This window comes from Protopterus annectens, chromosome 6.part0 (assembly GCF_019279795.1).
Source record: "Protopterus annectens isolate FY-2018-M chromosome 6.part0, PAN1.0, whole genome shotgun sequence".
In the NCBI taxonomy this organism is placed as follows: Eukaryota; Metazoa; Chordata; order Ceratodontiformes; family Protopteridae; genus Protopterus; species Protopterus annectens.
Genome location: NC_056737.1, coordinates 47,525,304 through 47,543,722, shown reverse-complemented (window position 1 = coordinate 47,543,722; position 18,419 = coordinate 47,525,304). Strand labels below are relative to the sequence as shown.

The 18,419-nt window shown below is 36.2% G+C and overlaps 1 protein-coding gene across 1 annotated transcript in view; it reads left to right on the top strand.

The window, feature by feature from the left end:
- The window catches only part of LOC122803763 (extracellular calcium-sensing receptor-like), a 1,059,758-nt gene that overhangs the window by 313,768 nt on the left and 727,571 nt on the right, over nt 1–18,419 (top strand). The window contains exon 4 of the mRNA XM_044073454.1: nt 1,534–1,550. Coding sequence (XP_043929389.1) covers nt 1,534–1,550 — 17 coding nt within the window. The remainder of the gene's footprint in view (nt 1–1,533; nt 1,551–18,419) is intronic.

The following is an 18,419-nucleotide window of genomic DNA, read 5'->3' as shown; positions in this document are numbered from 1 at the left end:
ACACATACACTGATAAATCTTGGGCAGCAGCAGGTTTTCTTATTCTTTTAGTTAAGCAATATTTGTTTAGGTTCCAGTAATAGTTGTTAGATCTTTCAGAGGTGGTCATTCAGGGTGAAGAAATGGGGAATGCCTTAAGAGATAGGAAGGCAAGACTTAACAAGACTGATAAATCTTGGGCAGCAGCAGGTTTTCTTATTCTTTTAGTTAAGAGATGTTTGCTTGGGTTTCAGTAGTCTTTTTTTAGATCTTTCAGAGGTGGTGATTCAGGGTGAAGAAATGGAGAATGCCTTAGCAGATGGGACGGCAAAACTTAGCAACAGCAAAAAATCTTAGGCAGCAGCAGGTTTTTGTATTCTTTTGGTTAAGAAATGTTCGCTTGGGTTCCAGTAGTCTATTTTAGATCTTTCAGAAGTGGTGATTCAGTGTGAAGAAATGGAGAACTCCTTAGGAGATGGAAGAGCAAGACTTAGCAAGACTGATAAATCTTGGGCACCAGCAGGTTTTCTTATTCTTTTAGTTAAGAAATATTTGCTTGAGTTCCTGTCATCTTTTTTAGATCTTTCAGAGGTGGTGATTCAGGGTGACGAAATGGAGAACACCATAGGAGATGGAAGAGCAAGACTTAGCAAGACTGATAAATCTTGGGCACCAGCAGGTTTTCTTATTCTTTTAGTTAAGAGATGTTTGTTGGGTTCCAGTAGTCTTTTTTAGATGTATCAGAGGTAGTGATTCAGGGTAAAGAAATGGAGAATACCTTAGGTGATGGGAGGGTAAGACTTAGTAAGACTGCTTTAGTTAAGAGATTTTGTTTGGGTCCAGTAGTCTTTTTAGATGTCCTTAGTAAGCACGAGCGATGCTAGCAGCTTAGGGCTTATTTATATTTATAACCGAAAAACAGGAATGAAGTGCTAAGAAAACTAGTAACCAAGTAGTATGAAACACAAAACACTCCACCGGATCCACGACTGGTAAAATTTAATAGTGTAAACACAAAGATACATAAATGTTAAAAACAGGTACGTTTTCGTCACCAACTTCTTCAGATAAGCTGAAGACACCACCACCTTCATTTATATATCATTTCACAGTTAACTCCACCCAATAAAAGCATACAATGACTCACAGTTCCTAATTAATTAATAAAATATAAATTACTGCAACCTTCAAACTTCCCTGTCACAATCCCACTTAATGTTAATATAAAATGCAATGTGCAGAACAGTTATAAATGAATTGATATATATCACATAAATATCAAATACATACATATATAATCCATATAAATCCACATATATAACAAATTCATACATATATACCATTTAAATTGTTTCCGCCCCAAAATCACTGGTGAGATCAGATCATAAAAACATCTCTAACACCCAGGTGAGAACTGCTCTCTAAGGCGAAAAACACAGCATCCATGGGACCGGATGGTGTCCCGGCTGTGTGCTCCACGAACTCAATGTACTCATCACTCATCAGACCAATGATTGAGTACAATGAATGTATCTGACCCGACACCTGCAGCAGCTGGAAAGGCCCCAAAAGTTCCTCACCAAAAGGATAAAGGGTCTCAAAAGGTGACCTGTGCCTGACATACAAGGCCATGTCAAACCCAGATTTGATGAACATGCTTCACCTCAAAAATCTAGATCCACAAATTCATCACCCAAAGACTCTACATGTGAGGCAGAGCACCTCGCTGGCCATGTTCAAGAGAAATCTTGACCAATGGATGGGAGATTGCAGATATACCATTACCTCAGTGTCTCTGCTTGACAGAGGCACAGCAAAACAATGGGCATAGTTTTCTTCAAACTAAAGGGGTGGCGAAAGCCACAAAAATAAATGCCCTTGGGCAGATAGCCTAGTATGAACCTATGAACCTATGAACCTATGAACCTATTAGTTAAATACACATAATACAAAATGTATAAATGAGTAGCACCATCTAGTGGACAATCATAAAATCTTTTTAAAAAAACTTTTTTGTAAAAATTTTTGTAAAACCATTTTGTCAAATAAAAGTTCTTTTAAATTGCCTTGTAAGATGTATTCAAACAATTCAAGCCCTATCTATAACTTAGCAGATCTAAGCTTTAATACAGGTATAATAGAGATCATATCATTTAAACCAGTTGTTTTACATGCTTCCAATATTACTTGCCAATACAACTCTCTGTATTCAACCCTTATTTCCCATGATCCACCTCTCGGGTCAATAGCTAGTCTCTAGAACAAAGAATCCAAATTCAGCTTCCTTACATACACAAGTGTGGTTATATAGGGCATTGTTTTCATGTCTCATTTTTATGTCATAGAGATGTTCGTATAACCTCTGTATGAGTTTTCTCTCACTCTTCCCTATATAAAATGAGTCACATATTTTACAAATCGCTAAGTATATAATTCCCTTGGTGTTACAATTCACAAAAGAAATAGACAAGATGTCTGGTTTATTCCGAGATTTTAAATATATTGAGCCTCCTGTTAACAAGTGGGAACAGTAGTTACAACTACCACATTTAAATAAACCTTTATTATTATTATTATTATTATTTTTAGAATGTCCTTCACTTCTTCCTATTTGAGTGCCCATCTCTAACAAATTCTTAATATTTTTACCTTTTTGGTATGTATACTTTATTTCTTTATCAAAAATATAATCTAAATCTGATAGCTTAGCAAAATTCAGCCATTCTTTTTCTATAACCTTTCTAACCAGACCAGCTTGTCCATCATATGTGAGTGTAATACCTGGACTGTAGTTATCTCCGTCATTATCTACTGCATCATTTAATGCATGAATAGAGTGTAATACCTGAACTGTAGTTATCTCCGTCGTTATCTACTGCATCATTTAATGCATGAATAGAGTGTAATACCTGAACTGTAGTTATCTCCGTCGTTATCTACTGCATCATTAAATGCATGAATAGAGTCTAATACCTGGACTGTAGTTATCTCCGTCGTTATCTACTGCATCATTAAATGCATGAATAGAGTCTAATACCTGGACTGTAGTTATCTCCGTCGTTATCTACTGCATCATTAAATGCATGAATAGAGGCTAATTTTCCAAGTATAGGGGCAAACCTGTTTTTTCTTCCCTCTATTACCTCAAGGCTGATTTGTGCCAACAGGCCCTTTGGATAACCCCTATCAAGAAATCATTTTATAATGTATATAACTTCTTCTTTAAATATCTCATCTTCAGATGTCATCCTATTTGCCCACACCAGTTGCCCCTTTACAACACCTTTCTTCTGGTGTGGTGGGTGGGAACTGGTGTAATGCAAGTAGGAATTGGAAAATGTCTCCTTACGGTGAATTTTGGATATAAACTTTCCACCAACTTTCTGTATATTGACATCTAAATAATTCATTTATTCTTTATTAAATTCATATGTAAAACTTAAAAAAGAGGTTGTGACATTAATGTAATCAAAACATTCTTTGAATTTATCTTTTGCACTAGTCCATAGGATACAAATATCATCCAGAAATCTCCCATAGTATTTCCAATGCTGGTGAAAATGAGAATTTAATACAAAATTCTCTTCCCAATATGCCATAATTAAATTTGTATATGTGGGGGCACAATGTACACCCATGGCTACTCCAGTCATTTGTTTATAATATTCACCTTCAAAAAATATGAAGTTGTCCCTTAAAATTGTGTCCATTAGTACAAGAATAGTTCTAAATTCATTAAAGTTAATACATTTATAACCTACCAACATCTCTTCAAACCATTTTAACCCCAATTCATGTGGTATACATGTAAAAAGATCAACCACATCCAAAGTTACAAAACTTAAATCTTCACTAAATTTTGAACTGTCTAGTCTCATCAAAAGATCCCATGAATCATTTAAAATATTTTTATCACTTTTGACTAGGTCTTTAATCTTTTTATCCACATATTTAGCTAGTGGTGCAGTAACAGAACCTTCTGACGATACTAGGCATCTCAGAGTAGGGTTGTTTAAATTTTTGTGCATGTTGGGTATGCCAAATATTGTTGGTACCCTAGGCTTTTCCACATATAAAAATTATATGTGTCTAAGTTAATCAAACCTTCCAATAATAAATCATTTAGAATCACATACATTTTCTTGTAAGCAATATTCACTTTATTTATAGATACTCTATTGTATTTTTTGTGTCACTTAAAAGTTCTTGCATCTTACCTTCATATGTGATATAGTCCATTAACACAACCCCTCCCCCCTTATCAGGTTTCATTACCCTGAGATTATTATTCCCACCTACCAATGTCAAAATTTCTTTTTCCTCAAAATTTCTTTTTCCTCAGGTGTTATGTTTGATTGTACCCTCTGACATATCAATACTTTTCTTATTTCAGTTTCTAGTCCTAGTTCAAAGTTCTGTAATTGAGGATGAATAGGTGGATTAAACACACTTTGTTTAACCAGTTCACCCTACTTATTAATAAACTTCTTTCCTTTAAAAAAACAACTCCCGATTTTTCCTCCTAATAAAAAGTTTCAAGTCCACTAGTAATTTAAAAATATTTGCTCTTACCATAGGTATGAAAGAAAAACCTTTTGAAAATAGATCAAAAAATGGTTTAGTAACCGTTAAACTAGTAATATATTATAAGTTTTTTATTATGTGTATTTAACTAATGTAAGGTATATAACTTAAATGGTATATATGTATGAATTTGTTATATATGAGTGGATTTATATGGGTTATACATGTATGTATTTGATATTTATGTGATATTTATGTGATATATATCAATTCATTTATAACTGTTATGCACATTGCACTTTATATTAACATTAAGTGGGATTGTGACAGGGAAGTTTGAAGGTTGCAGTAATTTATATTTGATTAATTAATTAGGAACTGTGAGTCATTGTATGCTTTTATTGGGTGGAGTTAACTGTGAAATGATATTTAAATGAAGGTGGTGGTATGTTCAGCTTATCTGAAGAAGTTGGTGACGGAACCGTACATGTTTTTAACGTTTATGCATCTTTGTGTCTACACTATTAAATTTTACCAGTCGTAGATCTGGTGGAGTGTTTTGTGCTTCACATTATTTATATTTATGTTGTATTTTAGTTGTCTCTATACTAGTAATTTACTGCTATAGCAGGAGATTGTAATATATTTATTTAAAAAGCATGATACAACAGAATTGCAAGTATTTTATGTAAATAGATAGCTGTTATAAGTGGCTATAAATACCCATTACTAATTAGTTCTATTTGCTTTCTATATTTCAGTCTGCTCAGTTGTGTACTATTTTTGTGGAGATTTTTCTCAGGTCTCCACTGAAATGGGGCATTTCCTGCCCCTTTGGACTATTTTGGTAAACAAATGCCAATACATAAATAAGTAAATATATATCTGCTCTCCATAGTTTTGTTGACCCCACTTTGTACAACATTTATTCTGCTGAGCCAAATGATTTCTTTTATTTTTAAATAATTGATTCCTCCCAAGTCTCTATTTTTAAGTCTTTTTCTCTTGTTACTAATACTTTCAATACAAGTAATGGGCTTCTTCTTAACCTTTGGCTATTTTAAGGGGCTTGAATTCACTACGGTTCTCCAGATAGTAGCACATACTGTTAACATCTTTGTATTTAAAGACAAGTGCTATATTACATCCCTCAAATATTAACTATCCTTTTGCAATAAGTTACTAATGTATACTCAGTCATGTAATTATGCTGATTGCTGGTTGAAGGCTTAGTGTGCCTTGTTATTCTAAAAGTGTTTTAGTTCTGGTTTAAGCACTTGGACATCAGGCCAATTGTTTTTAATTAAGAAGGTTTGTGGTCTGCACTCTTGTGGGAGGAGAGGATAGCTTCTGCCCTTCTGAGCTGGAAATTGGTGATTGAAGGCTTATTGTGCCTGCTTATTTGAACATTTTTTCCCCAGAAATTGGTACACTTTATTTGCTGTAGGATAGCCTAGATTCAGATCTTGAGTACTAAACCAGGCCATCTTTTGTTGGAGAGGGTTCCACTGCACCCTAGTGGCAGGAGTGTGCAGTTAAATCTAATCTGGTTGAGGGTTGCTAGAACAGGGCTCGGTTTTAAGCTTTTTTATTAGTTAATTTGTTTAGATCACTTTGTACTCATTTGCTACATAGGACTGATTTTGCGCATTGCACACTGCCGCACAGTGGTGGGCATTGTTGGTGGTTATAGATGCAAACACTTTTGCCTGCAAATTTTCCCTTAGTATTCTGCTGGTGCTTGATGTGTGAGTTCATGTGATTGTCCCTCACTGACAGGTGATATATTAAATTAATCTCCTGAGGTACCAACACAGATCCTACCCATGAGCCCTTAGTATTTTTTGTCCACTTCTCCTATCCTTTACTTTACCTGTTCCTTCTTGTCCTCTCCCTGTTTTCTGACCACATCAACTTACCTAGCATTATGGAGACAATTTACCACAGTTTCTCCAGCCAGCCTGGTTGACATGGGCATCCTGAGACAATGTAGCAATTGCCTCATGTACACTGACAACCTACTTCTTCTAGTCCACACAAATCCATTATGTGAGAGATGCAGCTATATCAAGAACCTAGAATCCAGGCTGTCTCGCTCACCAGTCAGTCCATCTGATACTAAGCAGGTTGTAAGCATGCACACCTCACCTCCTGCACCTACCAAACCAACAACACATAAATCTACATATGCGGAGGTCCTTACAAGAAGCTGACCTTAACATCAGAGACCTCACAAACATAAACACAAGCAAACTTCGCATAACACATCCTCTGCAGAACATAGTACACATAATTTATCACACATCAGTGTCAAACCAGTCAAGCCCCTAATGCATAACACAAAAACAAACATCTTAGCCATAGGTGACTCAATTGCAAGACACACAGATGTCCCTCTCACCAGGTTGGAAAAGGAAATGGTCACAGTCAACTGTCTGTCAGGTGCCAGGATCTACCACATCACACACACACACACACACACACACACACACACACACACACACACACACACACACACACACACACACACACACACACACACACACACACACACACACACACTCATGTCTCTCAACAACAGGCACTGTTATGACTCTGTTGAGGTCCATGTTGGTGTGAATGACCTCAGACATACCTCACTGGAATATATGAAGAGAGACATGACTGAGCTCTCCGGCAGGTATGTCCCTAGCCTTAAGCAGCATTTTACCTTTGCCTAGGATGATACCTCAATACAAACAAAAAATGATTGACTTCAACAATTGGCTTAGTTTCTGGTGTCATTCAAAGGAGATTCAGTATCTGTCAGGCCGGGATGACATGGTGGAAAGACCTCAATGTTTTGCCAGAGATGGTCTTCATCTGTCACCACTGGGATGTCGGTTACTGGCTAAGGCTCTTGCCATCCCCATAGTGCCTTTTTTAGGTAATGTCACAAAAACAAAATTCCCAACATAAAAATGCACACTAAAACAACCTCAAGGTTATGCTGCTAAATACTGAGACTCTAAACCAGAAACTGCACTCACTGGAAGCAGTCCTCACCCCAGAAGATGTAGTAAACTGTAAAAAGTAATAAAATAATAAAAATCACTCCACGGACAGTCCATAGCTAAAAACGAATCCACTTTATTCCAGTTTATAGGTACTGGACTGTATGCATTAATTCTAAGGTATTTGCACCTGTATGATATTTATGTGTGATATTTGCTTTGAGACTTATAATTCTGAGATAACAAATTATTCAACAAGGCTTAATTTTTCTACTACTGTATTTTAAATAATATTTAGCATGATGTTTTGCTTGATTTTTTTGTTTGTTTAATTGTATGATCTGCAAGGCAAGTTATGGTATTTGAATGTTACGAAGTTACTTAGTGTGTTAGTTATAAAAAGGGTGGTGTAATTTGTGATTGAAACATGACTCTGATGATGCCTATGGAAGGTGAAAGCACTTAGTCATGTTTTGTAACCTGTGTGTAAGTAAACTGGAATAAAATTGATTTGTTTTTAGCTGCGGACTGTCCGTGGAGTGTTATTTTGTTATTTTATTACTCACCCCGGAAGATGATGACATTTGTACAGTCACCGAGACCTGGTTCAAGGCTGCAGAGAGCACCCCAGCTATACCAGGTTATATTTCCTTCCACATGTTCAGACCACAAACTGAAGGGATGAGAACTAAAGGAGGTGGTGTATCAATATTCATGAAAGATAAATACACCTCTAGATTGGTTAAACAGCATGAGTCCCTTGAATTACTTCAGGTGCAATTGACTGTAGGTAAGACCCCTCTTCAGGTTATTGCCAGCAATAAGACCCCCTCCATGAATCAGGACATCCATCCAGCTTACTTGAATTTACTTGAGTCAGTCAAGATACAACCTACCCTGGTTTTGGGTGACTTTAATTATCTGTCCATAGACTGGATAATTTATATATGTTCTAACTCACTTGCCCAAAGGTTCCTGGACTTTGTTAACTCCAGTGCCCTGCACCAGGTGGTTGACACACTCATAAGGTTCTCAAACATACTAGACCCGGTGCTCACCAACATTGGGAACCTCTGCACCACCCATCAGTGTGCCGCCATCCCTGGTGATATCTGACCACAAATCAGTCTTGCTAGAACTATAACACAAGACGTCCTCTTAGCAACAACTACACTAAAAACTTCTCCAAGGGTAATTACAACCTCTTATGTGAATGCATAAATAGCTTCATAGCCCCTCCCCCCACTGATGGAACAGACTCCTATGCTGAGTTATACACCAATGTTTTATACAAGCACCTGTAAAATTGTATTGACTCTGCTGTACCTGATAGAACCAAAGCAAGATCTTTAAGAAAAAGCAAGCCTGCCTGGTAGACAACTGCCATTAGTAGGCCATACAATACAAGAAAAAAAATTGCTGTCTAAGAGCAGGAAAGAACAATCTCAAAACTGGAAACACTCCCTCCTCAACTTAAGTAGGCAAATAAGACTCCTAATGAAGTCCTCCAAGGCTAACTGTAAATCCAAATTAGCTTCCTTAACTAAGGGTAACCACAAGGCATTCTTTAGTTACATCTGTAACCTCAAATGTAAGGCTCACATTTGCACTGAACTCAAAGTTAATGGTACTACATATATAGAACCTGTGGATATAGCAAACCTGCTGGCTGGCAAGTGCAGTGAAAACATCACTCCCTTGTCCCCACCACATATACCCCAAAGGATCCGTAACAACTGTCTCCTGCCTAGTATCTCTTAGGACCAGGTCTTAAATGCCCTCTCCAAGGTCAAAAACACAGCCTGTATGGGACCAGGCAACATCCCAGGGTGTGTTATACATGGGTTAAAACAGGAATTAGCATCACCATTGTGCACACTTTTTAATCATAGCATAAGTACTGGCTTCATCCCAATGGAATGGAAAATAGCTACTGTTATCCCTTTGGACAAAGGGGACGCATCCATAGACCCCGGGAACTATAGACACATTAGCCTGACCAGCCTTAGCTGCAAGGCCATGGAACGAGTCATCATGAGCCTTATTAACAAAGATATAGGAAATCTCTAAATGTTCAACCCTACCCAGTTTGGCTTTGTCAAGGGGAGATCATGCCTGTTAAACTTGGTGGACTTCTTTGAGACACTCACAAAAGTCCTAGACAAGAGCAAATCTGTGCATAAGGTCTACCTAGAATTAGTCAAGGCCTTTGACATAATTCCCCATTCAGGCATCATAGATAAACTCACCCAGCTGGGTATCAACTGATATATTGCCAGGTGGGTTGCAAACTGGTTCACTGATAGAGATTATACGGTCAAAATAGGGGACTCCACCTCCTACAGCAGACCCATAATCAATGATATTCCACAGGGATTGGTTGTGGGATCCCTATTGTTTGGAATATACTTCTCTGAAACCCAGGCTAAAACTAAAGGACTGTGACTGACAAAGTTTGCTGATGACTGCAAACTGGTTGCTATCATTGAAACCCTCACAATGTCAACATCTTGCAAGAATGTCTTACACAGACTAATGACTGGTGCCAAAGTTATGGTCTTAAACTTAATGAAAAAAATGCATTATCATCCCCTTAAGCAAAGGTGATGCTCTTGCAAATTTCCACATCAATAGCAATACCCTAAGCACATGGTCAGTGGTGAGAGATCTGGGCGCACAGGTTGATAGCAACCTTAACTTTGATCACCATGTCTCCGCAGTGGTAAGAAAGGCATTTTATATTGCCCATCTCATATGTAAGGGCATATACTCCAGAAAAAAAGAGTTTATAACCCTGCTGTACTATTCCCTCATCAGTCCAATAACAGAGTACAACGCTCCATTTGATATGTTCCTTTCCAAACACCTGCAGCAATTGGAGAGACTACAAGGGTTCCTTAAGAAGAAAATTCAGGGTCATCATGATTTGCTTTATGTGAACAGACTGAAATCATTGTCACTTTACTTTGTGTCATACAGACTGCTCAGAGGCAACCTGTGCCTTGCATATAGAGCAATTTCTGACCCAGCTTTAATGGAAATGCTGTGCATTCGCAAGTCAAATGGCACATGGGTCTCTCATTCAAATGACCTTAACCTGGTATGTAACATCAATAGAACTTGCTGGAGAGACAGATTTGTCTCACAGAGGTTGCACCACCTTTGGAACAGGCTTTCTATTCATGTTAAACAAAGCCCCTCATTGGCCCCATTTAAATGCAATTTGGATAATCGGATGGGTAATCAGAAATTCACCCTGGGAGTTCCACCTGTGTCCTTCTTGGACAGTGGCAATAGATGCTGATTTTAATGTCTGCTTGAAACAGATACCCTTAGGAACACGGGTTGAACTTGGCTAGAATTGTTAGGGCCCTGGGACTGTTAGCCTAGTAACCTCCTATGATCCTATGATCCTATGATGCTATGATCCTATGACAACACTACTGACCTTATATATGCTTTTATGGCAAAATGGTCACAACCTGCCAGGAAAAGGAGTATATGATAGGACTCCACCTTTAAATGCTCATATATGCATATGATGTTTAGAATGTTACCCAGCCTCATGATTTTTTCATTAGTTATTTCAGCTTAATTTCCCCTTTAGATGTCATAAACATCTTCATTATGCTATTCATTGTATCGATTATCTCCAAGTAGTTCTGGGTAAATTGTAGGTTTCACTCACTAATTTAAGGTCCCAGTTATTATTCCATTATGGGCAGGAGCACAATACCTATAATTTATCACATCCTCCATTTCACAGTTTTTCGAATTCTTGGGGTTTATGCATACCCATTAATGACAATAACCAGGCAGACTGTAGTAAGTCAATGACTTAATCTGGAGTAGGACCTATCTATAAAGCAAGGTAAATACAAGAAAAAGGAGCATTAGTAAGTGTCCTTGCCTACAAAATGGATGGCATCTGTAGTATAAGGTAAAGTCTAGAAACTGGGTTTCCCCTTTCTACCATACTAAGAGCTCATAGAAAGCTAAGGAGCAATTTTGTGGGTGATATGCATGATTGTCTAATCAAAGGGCAGCGTTTACTATTTGATGGAAAGGCAATAGACATGATATTTTTTCCATTACTTTCCATGTATCTCCGGATTGCTATTAGTTAGTTAGATTCATAAATACCTGAGCCCATCTGCTTGCCTTTGTTGTTTTCTGTTTTTCCATGTTTTTCTCATGCATGTATGTCAGTCTTAGTCTACAGCTTGATTCAGTGCAGTGTGTTGGGTTTCCTACACTATCCCACTCTGCTCTCCCTGAATTACCTGTAACACTTCAGCAGTGACCCTGGATGTAATTGTTAAATGGGAAATTCTCCTAACTCCTTGGAAGAAACCCTGTATTGACTGTCTATTTAAGACTGTTGGAGAAATAGAGGCTCCCAGCAGGCATCATTCAGCTAGTAAGAATCCCTAACCTGGAGGAGGAAACATTTAGTGATGCAAGGTGAACACCTGCATACACCACCACTCAACAGACAATGGATGTCTCTTTATCCCAGTTGCACTCTGTACTTGAATTTATATGTGGAGAAGCAGTGCTAGTTCAAGATCCACCTCCAGGAGCAGGATGGCAGGCTCTTGGTTGCATCATCTTGTTGTATCACCCTGTTCTTATTGCCATCCCTTCCAATTAACAAGATTTATTTCAAAATCCATGTCACTGTTTTAGTTTTGAAACATAACTTTGAGTGCAAAACAGACTACTGACTTTGTTCAATAGTCATAGCTAGATACTTTTCTTTGCTGTACAGGGAACTAGCACAGGTCATATACAATGTAATTACAATGATGGCATCCTTCCATCGAGTGATCTCCTTTAAGGTTTTGGCTTTCAAGTCCATGACAGTTGAGAGCTATCCTCCCACTGTGATTACTGACACACATGCAGAAACTGATTGTTCTGTTCCATGTACAGAGTAAGACCTCCCACCCATATTGTTGACTCCCTAACCTCCATATCCCATTAACTTTAAATATATGTTTTAGACTTGTTCTCAGATCATATTTCATTTTATTGTTATAAATACATTTAGTGACTCTATAACAAATTTGCCATTTACCAGCATGTAAAACAAAAATATAACACCCATTCCTTTAAATCCTATAAAAGACTGCACTTTTTACTCAAACACTGATACATTAACAATTATTAATTATTTAGCAATTATACATTGTAACAAAGGTATGCTTTATTTCCAGCAGGTGATATCATCATTTATATTGCTAATTTTTATGCATAGTGTTTCATAAGCCTTTACTGAGAGTGCTTAGCTCATTGAGTTCTCATTGCTTTATAATGTCTTTAATAACAAAATACATTTCCTTTCTGATAATTTTTTAAATGCACTTTTGAAAAGATACTTGCTGTTATTTACAATAGCCCCAAAATCAAGTTGCAAAAATGTAAAACAGTAAAGCTCATCCTGAGATGAAGGCATCTGCACTGGTTTTACTAATAAAAATCAGTCTAGTAACACTGAATTTTCTATTATAAAGTTCTGAACTTTTTTATGGCCAAGTGGTAATATCTGTATGTGTGAATGATATACTCAATGCATTAGTGACAGTACGGCTACTTCTTTGAGACTTTTCAGTGATGTATGACAATAGCAGGTTGCAATCCACAACATGAAAGTTATAACATAATACTTTCTTAACATTTCAAAACAATTTTACTAATTTAGAAAAGTGTGTGTTGGTTGACAAGTATCAGTAGCAAAGTTGCATTACTGAATGTTATCAGACAGCAGCATTTATTTGCTTCTGAGTCACAGAGCTTTTATGATATCCATGTAAATATGAAGTTGTTGCTAGTATTTGTAAATGCTTTTTGAAATAATCACTTATGTCTGTGAATATCTTCATGTCACAGTTTACTTTCAGTTTTTGTTAATATCTCTCATTTCTCCAACCCCACTCAAAATAACAATATTGCTTTTCATTTTCACACTAGCAGAATTATGGAAATATTTCAAATTTTCATACCTTTTTGCAAACAATTTTCACTAACTCAGCATCTATGTTCCCCATTGTGGCAGTTTCAATGCACACTTACAAAATCATGTCAGTTTGCACATGGCAACTTGCTTCCTAATTTGCAACCTCCTGTTCATTTAATATTAGACATAATATTGTCAATAATATGACCCACAAACAGTTAAGCTGGTTTAATACCTTTATTCTTCCACCTACTGCTTCCATAGGCTCCCCAAGCATAACAGCATCATATTCTATTTTTGCATTATTAACAGAAATTTGTAAAATATTTCAGATTGTTCAAAACTTGTCAAAAATGCTTTCAATATTTTAATGCCTGTATATCACATGATGATGATCTGACATTGCTCATGTACATGTTCATGCCAACTTGCAAATTTGACCTTGCCACATAATGCTTGACCTACTATTCCTGCAATAAGTGGGTGCTCTTTACTGGCTAGCTTTTAGAAGTAACTTTATCAACACCTGTATTAAATTATCACTTAAGACATAGACAAACGTACATTTACATTAAAGTAAACAAATCAGATTAGCATGTTCCCAGTTATAAACACTATGCATGATGTATATTCTTTCATATAGTCATCATCAATCCAGCATTGCATACATTGCCCATTTTCTGCCTTCCCTTATACCTCACTCCTCCTCTTCAAAACATTATTCCGCATAGATTGTTCCAAAAATTTCCATTTTTTTTTCATATGTAATTTGCTTCTACCCCTTTGTAAAGCTCCTAATTCCAGCTATTTTATCTATGTTACAATATTCAGTATATCGAAAACAGTTGGTTTAAACTTTGATTTCCATTTTCTAGTAATTTATTTTTTTTGGCAGCAACATAATTAAACTTAACAAGGCCTTAATATGTCAATGCAGTTTAGATCCTGTAAAACAGTTATTATTATTAGTTACACCCATTTGTTGACCCAATATTTCTGACAGAGTTTGTTTGTGTCTTTCGTCTTTTCCCGGTTAGGGGTCGCCACAGCGGAACTCCAGTCCACTAATGATTGGCAGTAGATTTTTTATGTGCCAAGTTGCCGGCCCTGACACACAACCTTCAATGAAGGTACACCCATTCATGCATGTTTCCACACAGAAGATGCTGTAGCTGAGAATCGAACAGGACAATATCCTACTGTGAGGCGGCAACGCTACCGCAGCACCACCACCACAGTCTTAATATTTCTGACAGAGTACTCTGTAGAAAATTTTTAAAGTCTGCTGATTCATTACAAACATATGCTTCCAATTATCTATTTATTTCCATCATACCTCCATTTGGCAGCTATCTGAGGAAAATTCTGTGGAATCTGCTTAGATTATAAAAAATACCTATGCAAACATTTCTAAGCAGAAAATTTAAATCTTCTAGACTTTCTTTCATATTTGGGAGCCATACATATGTCTTCCCATTATTTCCTTGTAAATTGCTTATCAACCTGTTTTACCAATCTTTTCTAACCTCTCCTGATTGAGTCATGGAGTTATTGTTCAATATTTTAAATGCATTACTAATTATCCATTTTTAACAGCAGCTTCTGTTATAGATTCAACTAAATCTCTACCAGAGTAGCTCTTTCACCTAGGATTCCCTTATCCATTTCCCTTTGCCTATACACTGACATCAATCCCTCATAGGGAAGGCAGTCTCTAGCCTGCAGTCTAAATGTCTTCTTGATATCTTCTCTTTCTATTACTTTTCCCTGTCTAGTTATATGTTCCCAATACTTTGGTTCCTTTGCCAGTTTTCTCCAGTAAATTCCATTCCCCTCTTGCCTGATCTCTTTACCCCTAATTGCATTAATTCCTATAGGGAAAATATCCTTTCTCTATTCTTATATTGGCTTAGTTCTTAGAATACTTCAAACATTTTTTAAAACCCTATTGTGTTTGCGTTTTGATAATGTGATTGGTCAGTGTATAATCATGTGATTATACCGATAATACAAAATGGTGGTGGGTGTTTGTATATTTTTTTCTGAAGAAGCTCTGATTAATAAAAAGAGAATGAAAGTACCAAATTTTGCCTGAGTTGGATTTGTTTCTCTCTACTTTTTGAACATTTTTTATCTTTTTAATCCATATTCCTAACACTTCATTTTGTTGTGCCCCCATAAATATGAGTGTTCTGAACCCATTCATGTGTGGATACATAGTTTACAGCTATAACCACTGTTTTACATTCATTAATTGTATATCCTGAAAAGACTTGAAACTATCTCAGAATGCTCCTCCACAACAATGATGTCCTTTTTTGGTTTTACCAGGTGTAACACAATGTTATCTGCAATTAAAGCCAGCTTTTATTGATTAACATACCAATTATATCCTTGAGATTCTGAGTCCCATATTTTCTTTGCCAATGTCTCTAAGTATAACATAGTTAGCAAAGGGGAACGAGGATACCCCTCCCTGATTCCTCTGTTCAGACAAAACTTATCAGAGAGGGAACCCTCCCACTTTAATTTTTGCCTCCTCTTAATTAACCTTATTATTGTGTCAGAGAATTCAAATGCATCCATTGCCCTACTCATAAAATCCCAGCTTACTCTATTGAATGCTTTTTCTGGATGAAAACCCACTAATAATAGTGGTATTTTCTTACATTCTGCTTCCCTCTGGATCATCATTGAATTATTAATGTTGTCAAATGTTTGCCTCTCCTCCACAAAACCTCATTGATCCATATCTGCCAATTTTGCCAACATTTTTACCATTCGTTTTGCTATTATACACGTGAACACTTTATAATCATGGTTTAAAATTGAAATGGGCCTATATGAAGCTGAGTCTGATGGGTCTTTATACATTGGGGTTTGTATTCCATTACCTGTGATCTTAACTATTTTTTAAGTTTTGGATTCAACTCACTCTAACCCTGGCATACTCAAGTTTTCCATCAATATTTCCATTTGTAGTTTGTCCTGATTTTTACATTACTCTGATTTATACATATTTTCATATTGTTTCCAAAATATCTCTAATACCACTACAGGATCTCTGGTTATTTTTCCTGTTATAGGCTTTGTAAGTTTGGAAAAAAAAACATTTCAACCTATTGTTGCCAAAGTCATTGTGCTAAAAGTTTCTGTGTTCTGGAGTTATTTCTAAACTAATGCATATTAGCTGGATACTCCCCTATTTTCCCTTTAGCACTCTGTAGTTGTGCCTCTTCTTATTTTGTGAGATTCCCCTTATTCTGCAAAATTTTGCCCTTTCACCTCCTCTAAATAATACTTGTTACTTCTTAACCTTATCTCTTTTGACATACCAGTGTCTCATTTTTGCTTCACTTCCTTGCATTTTTATAATTTTTTGTCTTTGTTGCTATTGATATATGACAGGAAATAGATAGTGAATGTGTGTCAAACCTTTCAATTAAATTATATTATTCTACCCTAATTTTAAACTCCACTTTCATTTTATCTCACTCACTAGTTGCAACTTCTGAAGAAATGTTTATCTTTCCTAATAACTCTCAAATAATTTTCACTACCCATTTCTTAAATTCCTCTCTTTTTAACAAATAGGTGGGGCATACCAGTGTCTCATTTTTGCTTCACGTCCCTGCATTTTTATCATTTTATCTTTGCTGCTATTGATGCATGACTGGAAATAGTTATTGGATGTGTGTCAAAGCTTTCAATTATATGCACATATTCCTGTGAAATATAATTTATGTCTAGTCTAGCACAGTTATTAGGAAATAATGTGTAAAATTCTCTCAGAGCTCCTACTACTGAATTTGTGTCTTTCTTACTAAATATTTTCATAAATCTTTTCAATAATCAACCCTCTTGTTATATTTTTCTTCTAGGTTCCTATATGTTGCAAATCAAGTTCTAGTCCCCACCTATAAGTAATATTCCCTTCTGAAAGCTGATTATTTCTCCCAAATGTTTCTTAAGTTCCATAATAGCGGTTTTAGGTAGACTATAAATACATGCCAGAATAATCCTCCTCCCTTGCCACTAGCCTCCCTGTAAAACAAACCTAACATTATTACATTTTTCATCTTCTCTCTCTATTGGAATTCCTCTAGCAAATAGTATAAGCATTTATTTTTTCCTTTGTCCATGATATTCTGCTAAATATCCATCAAAATAATTTCTTTATCAAACTCAGATGCTCACTTTTTCAAATGTGTCTCCTGTAGTATTTATATTTGCACTCTGTAATTCTTAATATAATTCAGTACCCTTGCCTTTGTATTTATTCATGTTCAAAAATAATATGGATAGCATAGCCAATATGATAAGAAGTTATTATTTCTACCTATTATATATGACCATTTTTCAAATGTCTGTTTCCTTTATAGAGTTGTTTCTTGTCATCTTCATTTAAGCCTAGTCACATTTTTGAACACCGCAGGAATTATTAAATTAAAACAAATGCACAAACCTATGTACATCTTCAAATAATGAATTTTAATCCTCCTGATAGGGACATTTTTCCCAAATTTACAGCTGCACCCACAGGCATTACCTCACCTAAAATTAAGATTATCCGTGCTAAGATGCATATTACAGCCAGGCTCCTACTTACAATAATTGATGTCTGTTGCTGTCATATCTACATCTCCCTCCCAGATGCGAAAACACCTTGTATGTTTTCAAAAAACATTAACTTTTAGCATTGAGAAAAAGTGCATTGGCTGTCTTTAAATAAAATGTAATTATACATACTTCTAGTAGTAAATGTATTGAAGTATTTAGGTACCAAGAAAGCTATCTCTTATTCATTTCCAATAATTGCAAACTTTATTTTTCGCTAAGCTGCTTGTCCTTGTACCATTTAATTTTACATGTCTCTAAACAAAGAATGTCTAGACCTCTCAAAATGTATTGCCTTCAGCTTATCTCCATGGAAACATAAGAACAGAATATGCAGCTGCCCTCAG